This window comes from Sarcophilus harrisii, chromosome 1 (genome assembly GCF_902635505.1).
Source record: "Sarcophilus harrisii chromosome 1, mSarHar1.11, whole genome shotgun sequence".
In the NCBI taxonomy this organism is placed as follows: domain Eukaryota; kingdom Metazoa; phylum Chordata; class Mammalia; order Dasyuromorphia; family Dasyuridae; genus Sarcophilus; species Sarcophilus harrisii.
This window is the reverse complement of record NC_045426.1, coordinates 83906896-83927078: the sequence shown is the minus strand read 5'-3', so window position 1 is coordinate 83927078 and position 20183 is coordinate 83906896. Positions and strand designations below refer to the sequence as shown.

General features: G+C 33.9%; 1 protein-coding gene across 2 annotated transcripts in view; it reads left to right on the top strand.

Moving 5' to 3' along the window:
- RBM6 (RNA binding motif protein 6) overlaps positions 1 to 20183 on the top strand; it is a 103520-nt gene that overhangs the window by 62355 nt on the left and 20982 nt on the right. For both annotated transcript variants that reach the window (XM_012543505.2, XM_012543508.3), the window contains 3 exons: positions 15424 to 15498; positions 17543 to 17603; positions 18152 to 18436. In XM_012543505.2, coding sequence (XP_012398959.1) covers positions 15424 to 15498; positions 17543 to 17603; positions 18152 to 18436 — 421 coding nt within the window. The remainder of the gene's footprint in view (positions 1 to 15423; positions 15499 to 17542; positions 17604 to 18151; positions 18437 to 20183) is intronic.

Here is a 20183-nt window from a genome sequence, read left to right as displayed (position 1 = left end):
TCCTCCTTTTATAGCATTAGTGTTGTACCTTCCCTCTTTATATTGCCTCATCTGTAAGTCTTGATAGGAGAAATAATTCTGTTTTTCCTGGAATTTTGTAAGGAAGAAAGTGGCATGTTATACAAGACTCAGTACCATTGCTTTGGTTTGTTGTTGGCAGTTATGAGTCTGACTTAGTAGACTGTATCTGTCATCAGAGAGAGATCTTTGCCATGTAGAATCAGACATATCCAATTCCAAGGCAGCGGTGGTATAGAAAAATAACACTTATAAAAGTTCTTTGAGATTCTTGATGGAAAAGTAATGTATGAATAATTCAGTAGACCCTTGATCACTCTTCATTGTGATGCTTTCTCAAAGAACACTATTATTTTTTCTTATTTTTTTAAAAATATGTTAAATCCAATATATGTATACATATTTATACAATTATCTTGCTGCACAAGAAAAATCAGATCAAAAAGGAAAGAAAATGAATAAGAAAACTAAGTGCAAGCAAATAACAACAAAACAAGTGAAAATGCTATGTGGTGATCCACACTCAGTTCCCACAGTCCTCTCTCTAGGTGTAGATGTCTTTCTTCATCACAAGATCATTGGAACTGACTTCAATCATCCCATTGTTGGGAAGAGTGATGTCCATCAGAATTGATCATCATATAATCTTGGTGTTGCCATGTACAATGATCTCCTGGTTCTGCTCATTTCACTTAGCATCAGTTCATGTAAGTCTCTCCAGACCTCTCTGAAATCATCCTGCTGATCATTTCTTATAGAACAATAATGTTCCATAACATTCATATAGCATAATTCATTCAGCTGGAGAGCTCATGGGCATCCACTCAGTTTTCAGTTTCTTGCCATTACACAAAGGGCTGCCACAAACATTTTTGCACATGTGGGTCTCTGCTCCTCTTTGAGGATCTCTCAAAGAGTATTATTTAAATCCATCCATATCTTTTTCCCTTTGTAATTTTTAGTCATGTTCTTTTGTGAACTTTACATTGAGAATGTATATCTCATATTCCAAGCCTTCTGGGTATGTATTCTGTGAGTATCAGTGCAAAATATAAACTATTCATCTATTTATGTATTTAGCTCATTTTTTTGGTGGTCATCTGCTAGATTATTATTCAGTTGTGTCCAACTTTTCGGCATTCTCTCATCATAGCACACCAATACTGTCCAAGAGGTTTTCTTAATAAAGATAACTGCAATATCCTTCTCCCCATAGATAAAGCCAAATACAGGTTAAGTGTCTTGCTCAGTCATACTGTTAGTAAATTTCTGAGGTCTTCCTGATGCCAGACCCACTGACCATTTTGCTCCCTCCTCCTAGTATATCTTTTAAATCAGTTTCAATTCAACAAGCATTCAGTAAATTCCTGTGTATGCTGGTCACTGTGTTATAAGCGCTGGTGATACACAAATAAAAAAATCAAACAGTCCCTGTTATACCTAGGGAAACAATATGTTATATAGGTAAATTGAATGCCAAATGCATATAGAATAAATACAATATAAACTCAAGCCAAGGTGGGGGAAAGCAGGAAAAAGAGCACTAACAAGGCAGAAAAGTTAACTCCTGTACAGTGCCTTTTATTTGTCTTCTGATAAACATGATTTTTTTTGGTAATACATTATAGCCAACTTGTGCCTTGTTACACATTTTCCAATGCCCTTAGGATTACCTGTGTTTTTGATTGTGGTGGTGCATGTTTCCCAGTCATACAGTATTATTGGAAAAATAATAAATACAGTTTTTAAAAAGACGTTCTTTTGTCCCAGTGAGCTTCTTTGGGAATTATTGAAAAGAGTTAGTAGTTGCTCACATATATCAAGGTCCAGCTCATTGCTCTTCTGCAATGATTGCCCAGTATATGTGTATAATTAGATTAAATTAAACAGTTACTCATCCAGAAGCAGTTCAAAGTCTGGGCAACAGTATTTCTTCATCTCCTTGATGTGCAGAATCTAGGATTTTTTTGAGTGTCATTTAGAATCTTAGTTAGAAACTCTGTCTCTGACCTTGGTATAATCAGCATAATGTCATCAGCCATCTGGTGCATGTAGAAGACCTTACTGTCTATAGTGAATCACTTCTTCATTTGAACCCTGGGATAGCAAGGGAAGTTAAAAATTTTCGTTTTGTGATTCATTGATCACCTGAAGATTTTTGAAGTCATCAAGGATATAACTTTTATGACTTTAATATATCTTGTTGGAGGAAAATCTTTAAAGTTCATTAATACCAAGTGGAAATAATGTCCATTCTTCAAAGCAAGGTCTAAAGAATGACTATTTAGTGCTTCTTTATGCTGATTTTTCCCCTTTGGAGCACTGTGTAACCTTTGTTGTATGCTCAGCTATGCTGACTTGCAAATTTGTTGTAGCTTTCTTTGCTGTATTTTTTCCATTAGCTCAAAATAAGTCTTTTAAAAGAAAAATAAAAAGGAATTGTTTAGTAACATTATTCAAAACATCAAGAATAAAAGGATTTAGGTTTGCTTTTCTAGGTTTATGTCATTTTCTTAGTTTCACAACTGTTTAATTCAATAAGCCTACTTATGAGGAGCTAGATAGTATGCTAATTTCTAAGGATACAAAGAAACAGTTCTTACTTTGAAGGAGCTTGGATTGGTGGTAGAGGTAATGAAATAGATGTAAAGTTCTGGAGGAACCAGAGATTCCAAGAGGTGAATGTTAAGGAAAACATTCCAGATGGAGGGGGAATAAAGGCCTGGAGCAGACATTGGAATGCCGTATATGAGGAACATCATCAGGTCAGCCAGTTTGGCTGGAATGTAGTTATGCTGGAGTCAGCCTGAACAAAGAAATTAGATTCAAGTTACCATGGGCTTCAAATGCCAAACACAAAAGCCCAGATTCAGTAGGAAGCCATGGAAGCTTCTTGAGCAGGAGAGTGACTTATTTAGATATGTGCTTTTAAGAACTGTTCAGCCCAGATGCTTAGACAGGAAACGGTAAGCCATAATTTTCTGAAGAAATAGATGAGGGGAGATCCATTATATTCAGTTTTTTGAAAGCTTATTAGAATGAAAGATTCTAATCAGTTGTCTTCCATGTATATATCAAGTAAATGGATCAAGAGAGGGAATTAGGCCCTTTACACTGCACTGAGAACTTTGGGAAACAAATATAGAAATTACTGGAAAGTAATGTATTTGGAATCAGAGTACCTGATTGAATCCTAGATATTTTGTTGTGATTGTGGGCAAATTATTTAATTTCTTTTTGCCTCAGTTTTCACATTTGTAAAATGAGGGGCTTGGATGCTGTGGCCTCCACGATCCATTCTAGCCCTAAACCTGTTATTATTTTATGGGAACATGCTTGGCATAGACCAAAAGTAAGAGAAAAGTTGTGTTTGAATAAATTAAAATAGGCTCTAGACAAGAATTAAAAATAAGAATTTAGGAGAGGAGTTGTGTGAAAGAAAAAAGTATTAAGAGGCCTTTTGATTACTACTTTTGTGAAATCATTACCTCCTTCAGGGTCTGAATTTCCTTGGCTGTACAATGGAGGGACTGAACTAGATGACTCTTAAGTCCTTTACTCTCTGTGATCCTGTGGCTTGGACTTTTAGTAAGAAAGCAAATAGAAAGTTAGTCTATATCTGATTATGTTCCACTGAGCTTATTGTATTTTAAATTTTCTTGTACCAAACTTTGCTGTCATGGGCTTGTAGATTCTTTTGTTATTAGGAGATTTCTCTTGTAATAGAGTCTATCAATATCCACTAGTGAAAGTACTTTATTTCAGTCTCGTCTCCTTGGTATATTTAGAATTCTTTGTACTTGAATAAAACATGGAGGTTTTGCTTTTTTGACTTTTTTTTTATTTTTTGAGAGAAATATTAGAAATGGTTGGGAACAACTGAATGCTGGAATGGCTTATATTTGATCAAGTCTTGGCTGTCTAAAGCTTCTAGGAATTCACTTGATTTAGTTACTATTTAGAATGAGTTGGGAAAAAAAAGTGTATATATATATATATATATATATATATATATATATATATATATATTTTGGTAAGGTAAAAAAAGGAGTCTTGAATTAAAATTTTGCTTCAGATTGATTATAGAATCCCGGGCACATTTGAACTCGCATAGAGACAATTATCTTAAAAATAAAAATGGCCTTTTGCTTATGGCTAATAGATTGCTACTGTCCATTGAATAGAGTCCTGGTAAAGATCACTGCTGAGAACTAAGCCAGAAATTAATTTATACTTCTTTGTCAACATTTTTTGCTTATTTTTTGGTAATTTTGTAATCAATATAACCTAAAATAGTTGTATTTTAATAGCTTATGGCCAAAATGGGTTTAGGGTTAGGATATAGTCAGAAAACAGCATGCTTCTGTTTAGACTTTTATTCTCAAGATCTTTGATTTACTTAGGGATTAAAATGTATCAAACACTTTTACTGCACACTTTCTATTTCTGGTTGTAATAAGGATCGAATACCTCAGTGTTTTTAGAAATATTTTTTTTCTGGATGATGTTTTTAAAATCTCCATCCTCTAAAGAAAAGGCATAAAAATAATTAAAAGATTTTGGAAAGATTTGGTTTACTGGAATTTGGAGATATAAATCTGAATTACATTCATGCTTTATTCTATTCTCCTTCTCCTTTTAATCTTCTTAAGGTTCTTGGATTTTTGTCCGTTAAAAGCATTAAAATCTCTTTAAAATCTTATTTTTACAATACTGTAAAAATCACTTACTGTGCCACTTATTTTTGTACAAAGAAAAATAAAAATAGTTTGTAAAGAAAGTCAAAGTGGGAGCTATAGATGAAGTTTTGTTCCTATTCTTTTGTCTCCAGTATCATCATACTTCAAATTTGTTATACAATCTATACAAGATAGAATAAAAAACTTCTCTGGTGATGCTTTTGTCTTCTCTTCAGTCTTTTCTCAGGATGTATTTCTGTTCTTTATGAAATCTGAACATTCTTGAAGAGAATGAGTAACATCTCCGTGGAATCATAAAGAACAGGAGAAGTCAAAGAACTAGACAGATGAAGCTATATTTAGATTTTTTTCTTTTTAAGTTGAAGAAGGTAGATACTTCAAAATATAGGTTGGTTTGCCAATTTCTGGCAAAAATTTAAAATTCAAGGAATGTCAGCCCTGAAAGGAAGAATGTTTATGAGCCAGTATAGGTAACTTAAGAGTAACCTTATTTTCACCTTTGTTGTTGTCTAGTCATTTCAAACTCTTTGTAACCCTTATTTGGGGTTTTCTTGACACAGATACTGGAGCGGTTTGCCATTTTCTTCTCCAGCTCATTTTACAGGTGAGAAAACTTAAGAGCCGAGTAGGGTTAAGTGACTTGCCCACAGTCACACAGCTAGTGCATGTCTGAGGCCAGATTTGAACTGAGCAAGAAGAGTCTTAACTTCAGGCCCAGCAGTGCACAACTTAGCTATATAAAATGCCATATAAAAAATATTTGCCTACATTTTAACAAGGCACTTATTAAAGTTTCTTATAATAACCTCATAGTCAAGATAGATATGAACTGGCTAATAATGTACTTGGAAGATTTAGAATTAGTAGAATGATTACAAAAAGACTTGGAAAAAGGTTTTTTAGAGTGTTGCAAGGCCCTGTCCTTGATTTTTTTTTTCCCCCCTTATAAACGGTGAGTTAGGTAAACATAATAACATGTTTATCAAATTTGGGAATGTCATGAAACTGTGACTGATAGCTAATATATTGAATGAGAGAATCAGGATCCAAAAAGATCTTGGGAGACAAGAATAATAGATTACATCAAGTGGAATGAAATCTTAATAGAGATAAATAAAAATTCAAAAATGAGTTTTTAAAAATCAACTACATACATACATTTACAAAGTCTTCTAATTGCTACATCTTTCACATGGTTTATCAAATTGCAGGTATCATTTTCTTATTCAGGAAGCTCTAATGGCTCAGTCCTGTCAGATATAAAACTTTCTTTAACTTTTAAAGCTTGATTCTCACATCTCTTCCCACCTGCATTGTATGTTAATCTACTGTTCCAAACTCTGTGATCCAGACAAACAGCTCTTCTCTCTACTTTCAAATATAATTCTCCATCTCCTTTCTCCATTCCCTTACCCTGGCCATCCTTCCTACTGTCTGATATGCACTCTATGATCACTCCTATGTTCTTCTCTTCAAGTACCACCTTGAAGCCTTTTCTTACTCTTCTTGATTTCTGTTGTTCTTCCCAAATAACCTCAATGGTATTTTCTTTTCACTTATTCTATGTAGACATACATATTTCCCTTAATAAAATGTTAGCTCTGAGAGTAGCATTTATCATTCTTTGTATTTGTGTACCTGGTATCTTGTAGCACATTATTTAGACACTTCATAAAGCTTGTGGTTTGATGGAGTAGAGGATGTGGAATGTGGTTGAAAAGGAGCTCATGTGAAAAGAGATTTGAAGAGGTTGTAACAATATGAGCAACAATGTGGTGTGACAGCCAAAAGGATGTATTCATTTTTATATGTTTTCAGAAGTGAGGAAGAGGTTATCTATTGAAAACTGTCCTAATTAGACCATTTCTGGATTATTATGTCTCGTTTTAGTCTCACTTATGGAAGAATATTGACATGAGATACAGTGTAGAGGAGCACCCTCAGGGTAATGAAAGGACATAAAGCCATGCTTTACAAGAATCAAGCAAAGCAGCTGGCAGTTATTTCATCTATACAGGAGAAGATTCTTAGTGAGAGTAGGGATATTGGTTAATGGTAATAACATGATCACTGTCTTCACATATTTGTAGAATTTTTATTAAGCACTGAAGTGCCTAATTATTGTTCAGTCATTTAGTCATGTCATATTCTTTATGACTCCATGGACCAATTGTCCATGAGGTTTTCTAGGTAAAGATACTGAAATAGTTTGTCATTTCCCCCAGTTTTTGAAGGCAGGTATTAAATGACTTGCCCAGGATCATCAAACAGCTAGCAAATGTCTGAGTTCAGATTTGAACTCTGGTCTTTATGCCATCGGGCCCAATGCTCTGTCTATTGTGCCACCTAGCTGCCTTCATTTGTGGATTTTTTTTTTAAATAAAAAAAGAGGTTTTTTTCTTTTTTCTTTTTTTTTTTTTTTTTTGCCTGGTCCTTATGAATAGAAGACAGACTATAGGTAGAAATTACAGGGAGATGTTTTGATTCAGTAGAAATAAGAAGAGAAATTTGATAACAATGACAACTACCCTAAAAATGGAATGGGGTACTTTGTTAGATATTGAGCCTCTTGTTGCTAAAGGTGGTCAGGTACAGAATGGGAGAACTTGCTTTCTGGGGATGTGAATTATGATTCAGGTAACTTTCTAAGTCTTTTAAGATTTTGAAACTGTGATTCTTTCTCATGTAAATACATGATGCAAGGTGTACAATTTAAATGTCAAAATATTTTTTGTTGATAGCTTGCCTTCTCTTCTCCATTTCCCATTGTAACCCTTCAACCTCCCTGGACCTGTATTTTAAAAAAGAGGGAAAAAATTAATCAAAATTAGATAACTTCTACAAAGCTTGATATTCTATGTAGTGTTCTACCACATTCAGCATGCTCTTCCCCCTGCAAATAAGGAGATACCTTTTTATATCTCTTTTGGGTGGTCAGTAATCATCATAATTTCACAACATTCAATTTCATTTGTTTTATTGTTTTTGTTTTTGTTTTTGTGAGGCAATCTAGCTTAAGTAACTTGCCCAGAGTCATATAGATATTTAGTGTCAAATATCTGAAGTAGGATTTAAATTTAGATCCTCTTAACTCCAGGGCTCCACCTAGCTGCCCCTCTTATTATTCTTTTCATTTATATGGTTATAGTTGCCAGAGATATTTGATACAGGTTCCCCTCCTTAGCCCCACCCCAATATACATCTTCCTATCTTATCCTAGATGATTTAACTTTATTCCTGCAAAATATTTTCATGTAATCAAATCCATTTATTTATTTACTTATCTAGCTATTTTTGCAAGTAGTTAATTATTGGACTTCTTTTTTTTTTTTTTTTTAAATAGTGTTTTATTTTTCCAAATACATACAAACATAATTTTCAACATTCACCTTTGCAAAACTTTGTGTTCCAAATTTTTCTCCCTCTCTCTTATCTTTACCCCTTTGTAAGACAGCAAGTAATCTTGATATAGGTTAAACATGTGCAGCTCTGCTAAACATATTTCCATAATCAAATCAAAAGGGGGAAAAAACCATGAGAAAGAAAAAATAATAAGCAAACAAAAAACAACAGCAAAAAAAGGTGAAAAAAACTTAAATTGTGATCCATATTCAGTCCTCATTGTACTCTCTCTGGATGTAAATATCACTTTCTATCATAATCTATTGGATTTGCCTTGAATCGCCTCAGTGGTTTTTTTTTTTTTTTTTTTTTAATATTATTATTTATTTTTTGCTTAGGCAATTAGGGTTAATGACTTGCCCAGGGCCACACAGCTAGGAAATGTTAAGTGTCTGAGATCAGATTTGAACTCAGGTCCTCCTGACTCCAGGGACGGTGCTCTATTCACTGCACCATCTAACTACCCCAGATACCTCACTGTTGAAAAGAGCCACATCCATCACAGGTGTTCATCACATAATCTTGTTACTGTGTACAATGTTCTCTTGGTTTTGCTTGCTTCACTCAATAGCAGCTCATATAAGTCTTTCCAGGCTTTTCTGAAATCAGCCTGCTTATCATTTCTTATAGAACAATAATCTTCTATTATATTCATATACCATAACTTATTCAGCCATTCCCCAACTCTTGGGCATCCACTTGATTCTTTTCAGGTTCTTGCCACTACAAAAAGGGCTGCTACAAACATTTTTGCATATGTGGGTCTTTTTCCATTTTGATCAAAATGACTATGACTATTAAACTATACATAGTTTAATAGCCTTTTGGGCATAGTTCCAAATTGCTCTCCAGAATTGTTGGATCAGGTCACAATTCCACTAACAACTAATTGAAGAAATAATGAAAGAATGTATATACATAGTTTAAAAGGAAAAAATCCAAACTGTCAATAGCCACCTGAAAAATCACTAATAAATAAACATGCAATTAAAATAACCTGAAGTTCTGTCACACCTTTCAAAACTAGCAAAATTAACCAAAGAGGAAAATGACATGTTAGGGGAACTGCAGGAAAAGAGGAACATTAATGCATAGTTGATGGAGCTATGAATTAGTATAGCTGTTCTGGAAAATAATTTGGAACTATATTTAAAAGTCATTTTTGTAGTCAAAGAACTGGAAACAAAGGGGAATACCCATCGTTTGGGGAATGACTGAACAAATTACGGCATATAAATGTAATATAATACTATTACTCCATTCTGGAGAACAATTTGGAATTATGCCCAAAGGGTTATCAAAATGTACATACCCTTTGATCCAACAATGTCTTCTACTGGGCCTGTATCCCAAAGAGATCTTAAAGGAGGGAAAGGGACCCAAGCTGTGCAAAAATGTTTGTGGCAGCCCTTTTTATAGTGGCAAGAAACTGGAAACTGAGTAGATGCCCATCAGTTGGAAAATGGCTGAATTAGTTATGGTATATGAATGTTATGGAATATTATTGTTCTATAAGAAATGATCTACAAGATGATTTCACAGAGGCCTGGAGAGACTTACATGCTAATTGATGCTGAATGAAATGAGCAGAACCAGGAGATCATTGCACACGGCAACAAGATTATATGATCGATTTTGATGGGCATGGCTCTTTTCAACAGTGAGATGATTCAGGTCAAGTCCAATAATCTTGTGATGAAGAGAGCCATCTATATACCTAGAGAGAGGACTTTGGGAACTCAGGGTGGATCATAACATAGCGTTTTCACTCTTTTAGGTGTTGTTTGCATTTTATTTTCTTTCTCACTTTTTTTCTTTTTGATCTGATTTTTCTTGTGCAACAAGATAATTGTATAAATATGTATGCATATATGGAATTTAACATATTTAACATATATTGAATTGCTTGCTATCTAGGGGAGGAGAGGTGGGGAGAAAGGGGGAAAAATTTGGAACATAAGGTTTTGTAAGGGTTATTGTTGAAAAATTATCTGTGTATATGTTCTAAAAATAAAAAGCTTTAATAAAAAAAATACTATTACTCCAAAAGTAATGATGAGAGGGATAGCTTTAGGGAAAAGTAGGAAGACATTTATGAACTGATGCAGATTGAAATGAGAACAAGGATAATAATTATATAGTAACAGTAACAATGTAAAAACAAACAACTTTGAAAAACTTAAGAGCTATAATCAGTACAGTGACAGAGGATCTATAATATAGCATTGTACTCACAGAGTACCCCAATGTCCCAATAGAGAGATGATGGCTCAGGAAGAAGAGTGAGGCAAAAATTTTTTGTGACATGGCCAATGCAGGAATTTGTTTTGCTTAAAGCATATTTATTACAAGGCAGTAAATTACCTTTTACATTACAATTTTATCTTCACCCACCCACCCTCACTACACTAGGGTGATGAAAAGGGGAGAAAAAATTATTTTTTTGTTAATTGAAAAATAAAATTTAATTTAAAATGAAACTTTTTAAAAGGTTTTTTAAATTCTTTTCTCTAGTCATATCTGTTATATAGGGTATCAGGTATATAGTAGACACTTAACAGCACATGGAAATAATACTTTAAGATAGTGGCAACAAAGTATAATTCTGTTATGTCAATCTTATGTGTCAGACCTACTCCAAACATTCCATAAAAATCTTTCTTGAACCTTCATACATTTTCCTAATTGCCTGCTTATTTGTTTGCTTTGCTATAGCCTAAGCTAATCAGGCTAATGTAAAAGGCAAGATAATGATGACACTTTTTCAAACTTATTGGTTTAACCATGTCCATGGACCAGATATTTGATGAGGATATTAATGAAATTTGAGATATCTTAAATGGATTAAATAAATATGTTTTATATGACCTAGACTATGTGTTCATTATTATAAATATGAAAAATTACCTATCAAATGCATTAACAAATGAACCAATTTAAAATAACATTTTAAAATAAAATGTCTAACCTATGTATATTCTCAATTTCTGCCACCTCTGGTAGTGATAAATTCTCCAAGTTCATTGTTTACAGTATAGAGTAATATTTCCTTTTATTTATGACAAAAATATTTAGATGTTCTAGCTAAGTCAAAGGTCAAATGCTATTCTTTCAAAGGAGGATTTTGTTCCTTGTAATTAGGACTGAGTTACCTGACCATTAACAAATTGATCTTTTGCTTTTGTTCCAGACCTTTTGAATTGCTGTTTTCTTTTAAGGATGACTCTAGAATTTTATATTGCCTCAGTGTCCCTGATAAGAAATGCTATTACTGTGAGATTGTGGTTATGTTTGAATATCTAAGCAAATTGTACAAGACTCTTAGCCTTTGTATTGTTTTTCTTGAGGGAATTGTCCAGTGCCCTGGGGATATAATAGAACTTGAACCGGTTTGAAATCTATTTAAATAGTTGTGTACTTGTGAATACTGAACCTCAAATACAGAATAGAGATGCTACTAATTTCATAAGTTTATTGTGGGAAAATAATTTTTAAACATTAAAATTATGTGCAAATGTGAATAATTGTACTTTTATTGTGTCACTGGAAGTTATTACTATCACTTAAAGTAAGATAGAGCAGAATCTAGCAAAAGTCTTTTTTATTTTAGCACAATGAAATGAACTGGATTTGGAGTGAGAGGACTTGTATTTTAAAGCTTGTGTTTCTGCTCATTGTGTGACCTTGGACAAATTGCTGAGCTATAGTTTACTATCAGTTGTAAAAATGACAGTTTGGATTACAATATTTTTCCTGTTCCAATTTAGTTAGCAGTAGAAATGGACTGAAAGAGAGAGTGGAAATGTAGTTCCTGTATTCAGAAGCAAACTCAATTATGAGATTTTAATTGTTTTGGGGACAGAAAATAGTGTTTTTCTTTGCCATGCAGATACTTTGTTTTTCATACTTTCTTTTAGCCTCACTTGTAAGCTCTATAGTTTTATATTTGAATGGAGTGAGGTGTACCTGACTTTAATAAGTGAGAAACAAGTCGCATAAAAGCTTTGGGAATGAAAAGATACTGAATTGCTAATGTGGACAGCTTTCTACTTTCATTTTTTAATTCTTGTAGTCTTTTCAGGTTCTTCTAGAGTAAGGGAAAAGTTTTGTGGCTCAATTGAGTTGTCCCTTTGTTCATGAAGCCTCTTATAAGTTCACCCATCCCTTTTTTTCTATAGACTTGTGGATTACATAAATGAGGAGTCTAATGAATAGCCTTTTTATAATCTATTTTGGTTTTACTTATAGTAAGAACGGTGCCTTATTTTTTTCTTTATTTCCCTGTAACTATACAAAAAGATCCCGTATATAGTAGATGATTAACAAAAATGTTTGTTGTTGTTGAATTCAATTGTGGTACTTGAGCAATCAGTAGTTATTTTTTAGACTAATCAGAGTTTTGGGATATTAAAACCACTAACTTGAAACCTGCCAAAAAAAAAGTCTTAAATTTCATATTGAATTTATAAATTAAATAAGAAACAAAATTTTCTTTGTAGGGATGTTGATATGGGAAATAGTCCATAGTTTTGTTGAAGAATTGAATAAAAATTGTTTGAGAATGGCTGTCATGTTAGCTCATCATCTATAACTAAATTCCTTGTCTGCTACCATTTTGAACCTCTTATATCTGCCCTGAAACAACCTTGGACACATCTAAAGAAGGTGATATCATTTAAATGTTCTTATCACACCAGGACTAACAATGTATAGTGGGCTCATTGGTTAATAGAAACTTCTGGTAAGCCAGGTTCTGTTAAATCAGGTTTTCTGAATTATGTTTTATTGCAACTAGTAACACTTTCAAGCATCCTAGAAACTCTACAACTTTCTAATCTACAGGCAACCCTACAATTTCTTCTTACATTTCTACAACTATGATGTCTAACCCTACACGGAACCCTACAACTTCTAACAATATATCAGAAAAGGAAGGGAAGGAAAAACTGTTGTAGAAGACTCTCAAGTAGGGATTATAAAACAACTTTCTTTGTTTGTAATTGAACTGAAGCTTTCATTATATTGGCATGCAAATTCTTAGATAGAAGAAATAATTTGCCATAAAGAAAAGAGAGTGCCCAAAGAAAGAACATTATGTGAGGATATTATGCAAGGAATATCAAGTTGACATTATGAGTGCCTAAATGTGTGATATGTTGCTTCCAAGTGGTGAAATCAGAAGGTAAAAATTAGATTAAAATCAGGAAGGAGCTAATGTTAACAATCATTCTTATGTGGAATGATACTAATTACTGGGCCTGGGCTGAATATTTTTGAACCTTATGAGTTTGTTGTTGTGTTTTTTAATCCTGCTATAAATGTTAGCCAACTGGTTTTCTGGTTATGAGCATGGGTTATGAAAGCAGTTACCTGCTTCTGTGGCTTTTTTGGGTTGAATATTAAATGTAGGATTAAATCAAAAGGAAGGAGACAAAGTATCTATTAAACTTTAGTCATTTCTTCTAATAGATTTGAGTTCTAAAATTTCAACTTGAAGTGAATAATAAAACATTGCCATGTTAAAAGACATTTTTTAAAAAGCATATTCAAGCCTTTTAACTTTCTGTTCTCAATTCTAGAGTCTAGATCTCTGCTCACCAAGCCAGTGTTTGAAAAATGATGAGTAGGGTTGTTGTGTCTGGTGAGATCCCATATTTATCATGATCCACATTGGCAAAACTGGCAGACCATGTGTGCTCTGCCCCTTTCTGCGACAACGCCATTAGCTATGGAGTACAATACCAGTAATACAAGCATGGGTTTTGTGTGTTTAGAATCTTCGCTGTGACCCTTCTACCTTCCTCAGCCTGAGTTTCCCCATCTCTAGAGTGAGGATGACAATTCTTATATTTACATATACTTATATTACAATACTCATATTACTGTCTTACAGAGATGTTGTAAGAAAAGTATTTTTTAACTCTTAAAGCTCTATTGAAATATATTATTGATAATTGGCTCTCTTGTCAAGAAGGAACTGTGGTGGCCTTATGCCTGTATAGATTTTTATTTTCTCTGGTATTCTTAGCATGTGTGTAACAGTCTCCTAACTTTTCAAACAGCTTAGGTCATTGATTTGTTTTTTCCTAATTATCTTAAATTTATTTATTTCTTTATTTTCAGGAAGAAGGAAATTTCTTAAAGTAGGAAATTTAGAGGGGTAAGGGGTGGAAGATGGAAGGGAATATATTTCTTTTGTTTTCATTTAATCTTCAGTTCATTCTTTATTTTTCTTGTTGGACTGATGGAGAAGTGAGAAGAAAAACTCTTCTCTAACATTTTACGATCAAAGCCAGAAAATGGATCCCAGTTGAATGGGCACATTATTTATAATTAACGCCTAATTCTAAACACAGAGAGATCCCTCCATGCTTGAGAATGCACATACTTCAGCAGTTAATGGTCCAGAAGGCCGATTATTTGAAGTAGAAACTGTTTTTAGCTATTTTTGTAAGGAGATAGTTACTACTTTGTAGCTCTTGGTATTTGGTGGCTTATTGTTTTATTCAAGGGTACCTGTTTTCTCCTGGCATGAAAAAAGAATTCTGACTTACCCGATGTAAGAGGTGAAAGAATTTTATAGCCACAAACCATTTTGGTCTTCCCTGCTCATGGTGGCACCATGCCTTAGGGGAAGACATTTACTATTGATTTCTGTGTTGCCCTTAGGTCTTGGGTTAAGCTCACTCTGCCAGCTCCAAGCCAGAGTGATGCTACCATTAGATGTCATTTTCTGCTCTATAAAACTTTCATCTTAATTTCCTGTGGTCAGTAGTGATTCTCTGTTTCCTTACGCTCATGCCTTACATTTCTAAGGAAAATTTAATGCCACTTCATTCCCTTTTTGACTGGAGGCCAGTTAGCCATGGAATGGAAGATAACAAAGCAGGTTCCTGAACTCTTCGTGCCCCAGAAAGAAGATGTAACTTCTCATCCATGGCACTGGACCTCAGTTCAGCAAGGTACCATTCAGGGCATTCTCAATGTGCTCAATGAGGAGCATATTGCCCCAAAATCAGCCTCCCAAATGGAAAGTTTCAGGGTTGAGAAGAAGTTTGACTCTTTTCTCCAAGAAGTTTTGAAATACTCTTCTTTCCCAAGCACAAGTCTGCATGGCTATGTAGCCTAAGGATTGTAGCTTGAACAACTTATTCACTTTATGAACCAAGTTTTTTCTTCTTTATTTAATCCTTTACTTTGGTGACAGAAAAGGCTCTTTTGCCTCCCTGTCCTTTAAAAAAAAAAAAGATTTCAATTTTATAAGGAGTTTATATTGATGACTTGTCTATATTTGTCTCAACAGGGAACTTTAAAGATCTGTGACAAAGAGGTTACCCTAGAGTATTCACCAAGCCCAGATTTTTGGCATTGTAAACGGGTATGTATGGAGAGATTTCTTCCCTTTTTCTTTTTCCTAAGACTAAGGTGTTATAGATAGGATAAAGGAGCATCTTCACTAGGGCTAGAGACAAGAAAGTAGAACTCTGTCTTGTTATTGTTATCACTACTGTGATAATGTGATTATGTAACTAACTTTTGGTTATTAGAAAGTTGAGGAAAATCCAGACCAGACCATTTTTTTGGTATGAAACATTGGATCTTTATGTAATAAATGTTGTTCCTAATACTAAGATCAACTTTAGGATAAGGAAATTAATATTTCTTGATGTCTTTGACAAGATGTCCTATCTGTTGATGTGATTCCAACCCTCTCACTTGTGACTTCTTTTTTAATACTCATTTTCCCATATAAACAAAAGAGGAATTAGTGCCTGAAACAGTATCCCCCTGACTGGGGATAATATCTCAAATCACAGAACATTAGAACAGAAAAGGTGCATAAGGGATCATCTCATCCAGTCCAGTCATTTTAAAAAAAGAAGCAGCTGAGGTTCTGCTTTAGACATTATCCAGTTTGGCCTATCCAGGCTTCCTAAGTCTTAATTTGGTGCTTTTAAAAATGTTCCCTGGGTTTCTTTTTTCCCAGTCTCAAATGATTTCTTCATATTCTAGCATCTTGCAATCTCTAGGGTAATAAGGAAACTTTTTATTAGACCAAATATTTTTTTCAGTGTCATACATTTTGAAAAATACTATTGTTAAAAGCTTAAATTTTAAAATTGGGTGGGGAGTCTTAATTAAGTGTCTTAATTTCTATGAAAAGATATCCAAAAATCTCTTGACTTTAAAAATCTGTTAAAATTATCTTGATGTCTTTAAAAATTGTCCTGACCCATCTAAAACGCACACTTTAGATATATATGCTTCTTTCTCATGTTAATTTGAAAAAGTTAAAACAGTGGAGATTAGGATAATATGCCCAGACCTATATTCACAGTTACTGTGAATATAGGAATTTTTTCTCCCCAAGAATATTGACATCTGGAGTTTGGGGAGTCATAGGAATCTTATAACTTGATCTCTTTGATATTGTCACTTTCTTTTTCTGGGCATTACTTAATTAGCAAACTAAATGGACTGTTTTTGTAATAGCAAGATGGGTTTATATATTTTTAAATACAGTAAAACTCTATTTAGAAATATAAAAACCATTCTTAGCTCATAGGCATACAAAAACAGTCCAGATCACCCAGGTCTACTTTTCTGACCCCCTGTTCTAAGTTCTTAAGTAGTTCATAAGCTCTGATGACCAATTACGGTTAGATTATCTTAGAAGGCAATATAGAAAGGCATTTACCTATATTTTTTATTCTTGAGGGATAAAATGAGGTATGTTGCTGTGTTAATCTGTTTTATGAAAATAGTCCAATTCCATTGGCATAAAGAGAAGAAGGAGTTAAAGATCTCTATAAAAGCTGTTTATTTTATTTTGTGTTGATTCTGGGGTTTTTTTTCAATATCTCTAAGAAATCTCTAGAAATATCACCTACATAACTATCGTGGGCATCAGCTGGATATATTCTTTGTGTCCCCTTCACCAAGTATGTTTTTATCCTAGCCCCATAGGTGTAATTGGAATATGTTAATTTCATCTCTATTTGGTTCTGGCTGATACTAATTGGGGCACTTTCTGTATCTGTATCTATTTATTCTTATTCTGTATCTATTTAGTTCTATGTACCATTAAAAGATGGTAACAGTTTTGGAATTACAGTATCCTGGGTATTAACTGTTATTTTAATGTTTATACTTTCTTAACACATACAAAAAATAATCTCTTAAAAATGTGTGTAGACAATTAACATTCTCTCCAAACACCAAAGGCAATTCTTAAGAGTCCTCTTAACATTGCAAATGAATGTAGTTTAGGATTGTCAGGTTAGGCTTGTCTCTTCTGTGACATCAGCATAAGAATAGCTGTGAGATATCTAGTTTTATTTAGCTCTATAGATATAAATATTTAGGATATGCCAAAAATTTTATTGCTAATTTTTGCTCATTTCTTCTCTTTTCCTTTGCAGTGTAAAGTTAGCACTGTTGGATATCGTTCATCTTGCTCATATTGCAAGTTCCCAAGAGAAGGTGGGTTTATTTTCATTCATTCATTTATCTGATTTGTTTGGCATTTAAAGTTAGAATTTTCTTCAGTTTTAGAGACTGCATATCCTCAGCTGTCCTCATTACAGATGCATTACACTGTTTGTTTTTTTGTTTGTTTTTATGATACTCTAGGTTTTTTCTAGAATTGTAGCTTATTAATAAACCCCCAAATGGCCTTCCATACCAAGAACACTCATTGAAAATAGCTAAATATTTTTATATGTTGTAGCCTAATTCAATGACTTATCCTATGTTGGGGAGGCTACAGTTGTAAGGAAAGTAGACTGAAGTCCTGCTATCCAGATTGTCCTTGAAAGGTTGAGTCCATTTATCTTATTTTGGTTGAATTAAGTTGGCTTTCTTTGCTTTCTGGGGCCATTGATGAGTTTAGGGGTAATATTCATGAAACAATATTAAAAGCATTCATGTATCAGTAAATAGTTAAAAGTTGCCAGAAATGAATTCTAGCTCATGTAATTTGGAACCAGATAGCAGAAATTTTATTGTTATTTTCTTTTGCCTACTAATAGAAGTCAAGGTTCAACAAGAATTAGCTACCTACCCTGAATCCCAGAAATCACCAGCACAGCCAGCAGTACTTCCAGAGAAGCAACAGACCCACCCTCAAGGACCACCTGACAAAGAACCTGAGACAAAAAAGCGAGAAGAAGGAAGAGAGAGACGGTTAGGCCAAGAGCAAAGGAGGGACTCTGAAAGGTACCCTTCTCGGAGGGAAGGACATGACAGCTCCACCAGAAGAGACAGCGAGAAGGAACAGTGGCCTGGAGAATCACGTCAGGATGGGGAGAGCAAAAGTAAGATGCATGAGCTTTATCATTATTATGTTTAACAGTTAGATATATTTAGATTTCAATATGTTTTCAAGAAAAAAGTTCTAACTTACAAGTTGACAGGGAACTTTCCAGCTTTTTCCTCTTCTTTCCTATGACATACTAGGAACAATATTTTATTTCTAGAGTTGTGAATATTTTGATATAATTGTTAAAAATTACACTTTTATACATAGAATTTTTAGAGCAAAGTGGGATCTTGATATTATTTTGTCTTGGAGAAGGGAAGGCACTGTACTAAATACTTTTTATAATTATTATCAGGGGAGAATTCTGAGAAGATGGTGGAGTAGGTCAGAAAATTTTAAACTCTTCAGATTTCCCTCACAAACAGAATAAAATTGTATCTCAGGGAGAACATAGACTGGTGAAAAACAAATGAGATTTGGGGCAGAACAGGGCTCCTCCTGGAACAACCCAAAAAGAACTGAAGAAAATAGAGTTTAATCATTGTGAAGAACATATGAATACCTACAGGCTAGCTCCATAGAAAGAGTCATTGGGGAGCCCTGAGGCTAGCTGAGTTTGGAGGTAGCCTCATCCACTATCACTGGAATTTTCATCTCTGGGAGTTTGAGTCAGGGATACTGAGGAAACCTGGGCTGATAAAGAATACCAGGCCCAGCTATGCTACTGAGATACAGCTCTGGGTAAGAAACACCTGATGAGTGCAGAAGCAGTGAGGCAGGGACTTTGCTGGCTTTGGGTACTTGTAGGAGGGTTGAGTATTTGGTTTGGGGTTCCAGGTCAGAGGGGAAAGCCAAAATGAAGCCAGAGGCACCATTCCCTCCCCACCCAACCCCATAATTAGAGGTACTTGCACTAATAGTTTACATTTAAAACAAAAATAGGCAAAGAAAAACCCAACTATAGAAATTTATTATGGGAATAGAGAAAAATCAGAGGTCATCTTCAGAGGAGGAAAATTAAGTAAAAAAAGCCTCTTCTACCCCAAAGATTAATGTTAAATGTCTACCTTCCCAGAATTTATAGAACTACTCAAAAAAGAATGCAAAAATCAAATGTGAGAGATTGAAAAGCGCTCTCCTCTCCCCAAAAAAAGAACCATCCAAGAAAAGTAAGATTTTGGGGAAAAAAGTTAACGAATTAGAAGACTGCACAGCAGTCACCAAAACCATTTGGTATTGGCTAGGAAATAGATTAGTTGATCAGTGGAATGGGTTAGGTTCATAAGACAAAGTAGTCAGCTATAGCAATCTAGTGTTTGACAAACCCAAAGATCCTAACTTTTGGGATAAGAATTCATTATTTGACAAAAACTGCTGGGATAACTGGAAATTAGTATGGCAGAAATTAGGCATGGACCCACACTTAACACCGTATACCAAGATAAGATCAAAATGGGTCCATGATTTAGGCATAAAGAACGAGATTATAAATAAATTAGAGGAACATAGGATAGTTTACCTCTCAGACTTGTGGAGGAGGAGGCAATTTGTGACCAAAGATAAACTAGAGATCATTATTGATCACAAAATAGAAAATTTTGATTATATCAAATTAAAAAGCCTTTGTACAAGCAAAACTAATGCAAATAAGATTAGAAGGGAAGCAACAAACTGGGAAAACATTTTCACAGTTAAAAGTTCTGATAAAGGCCTCATTTCCAAAATATATTTAATTTTAATTTAAATTTAATTTAAAAGAAATTTTAAAAATTTAAATTTTAAATTTAATTTAAATCGAATTT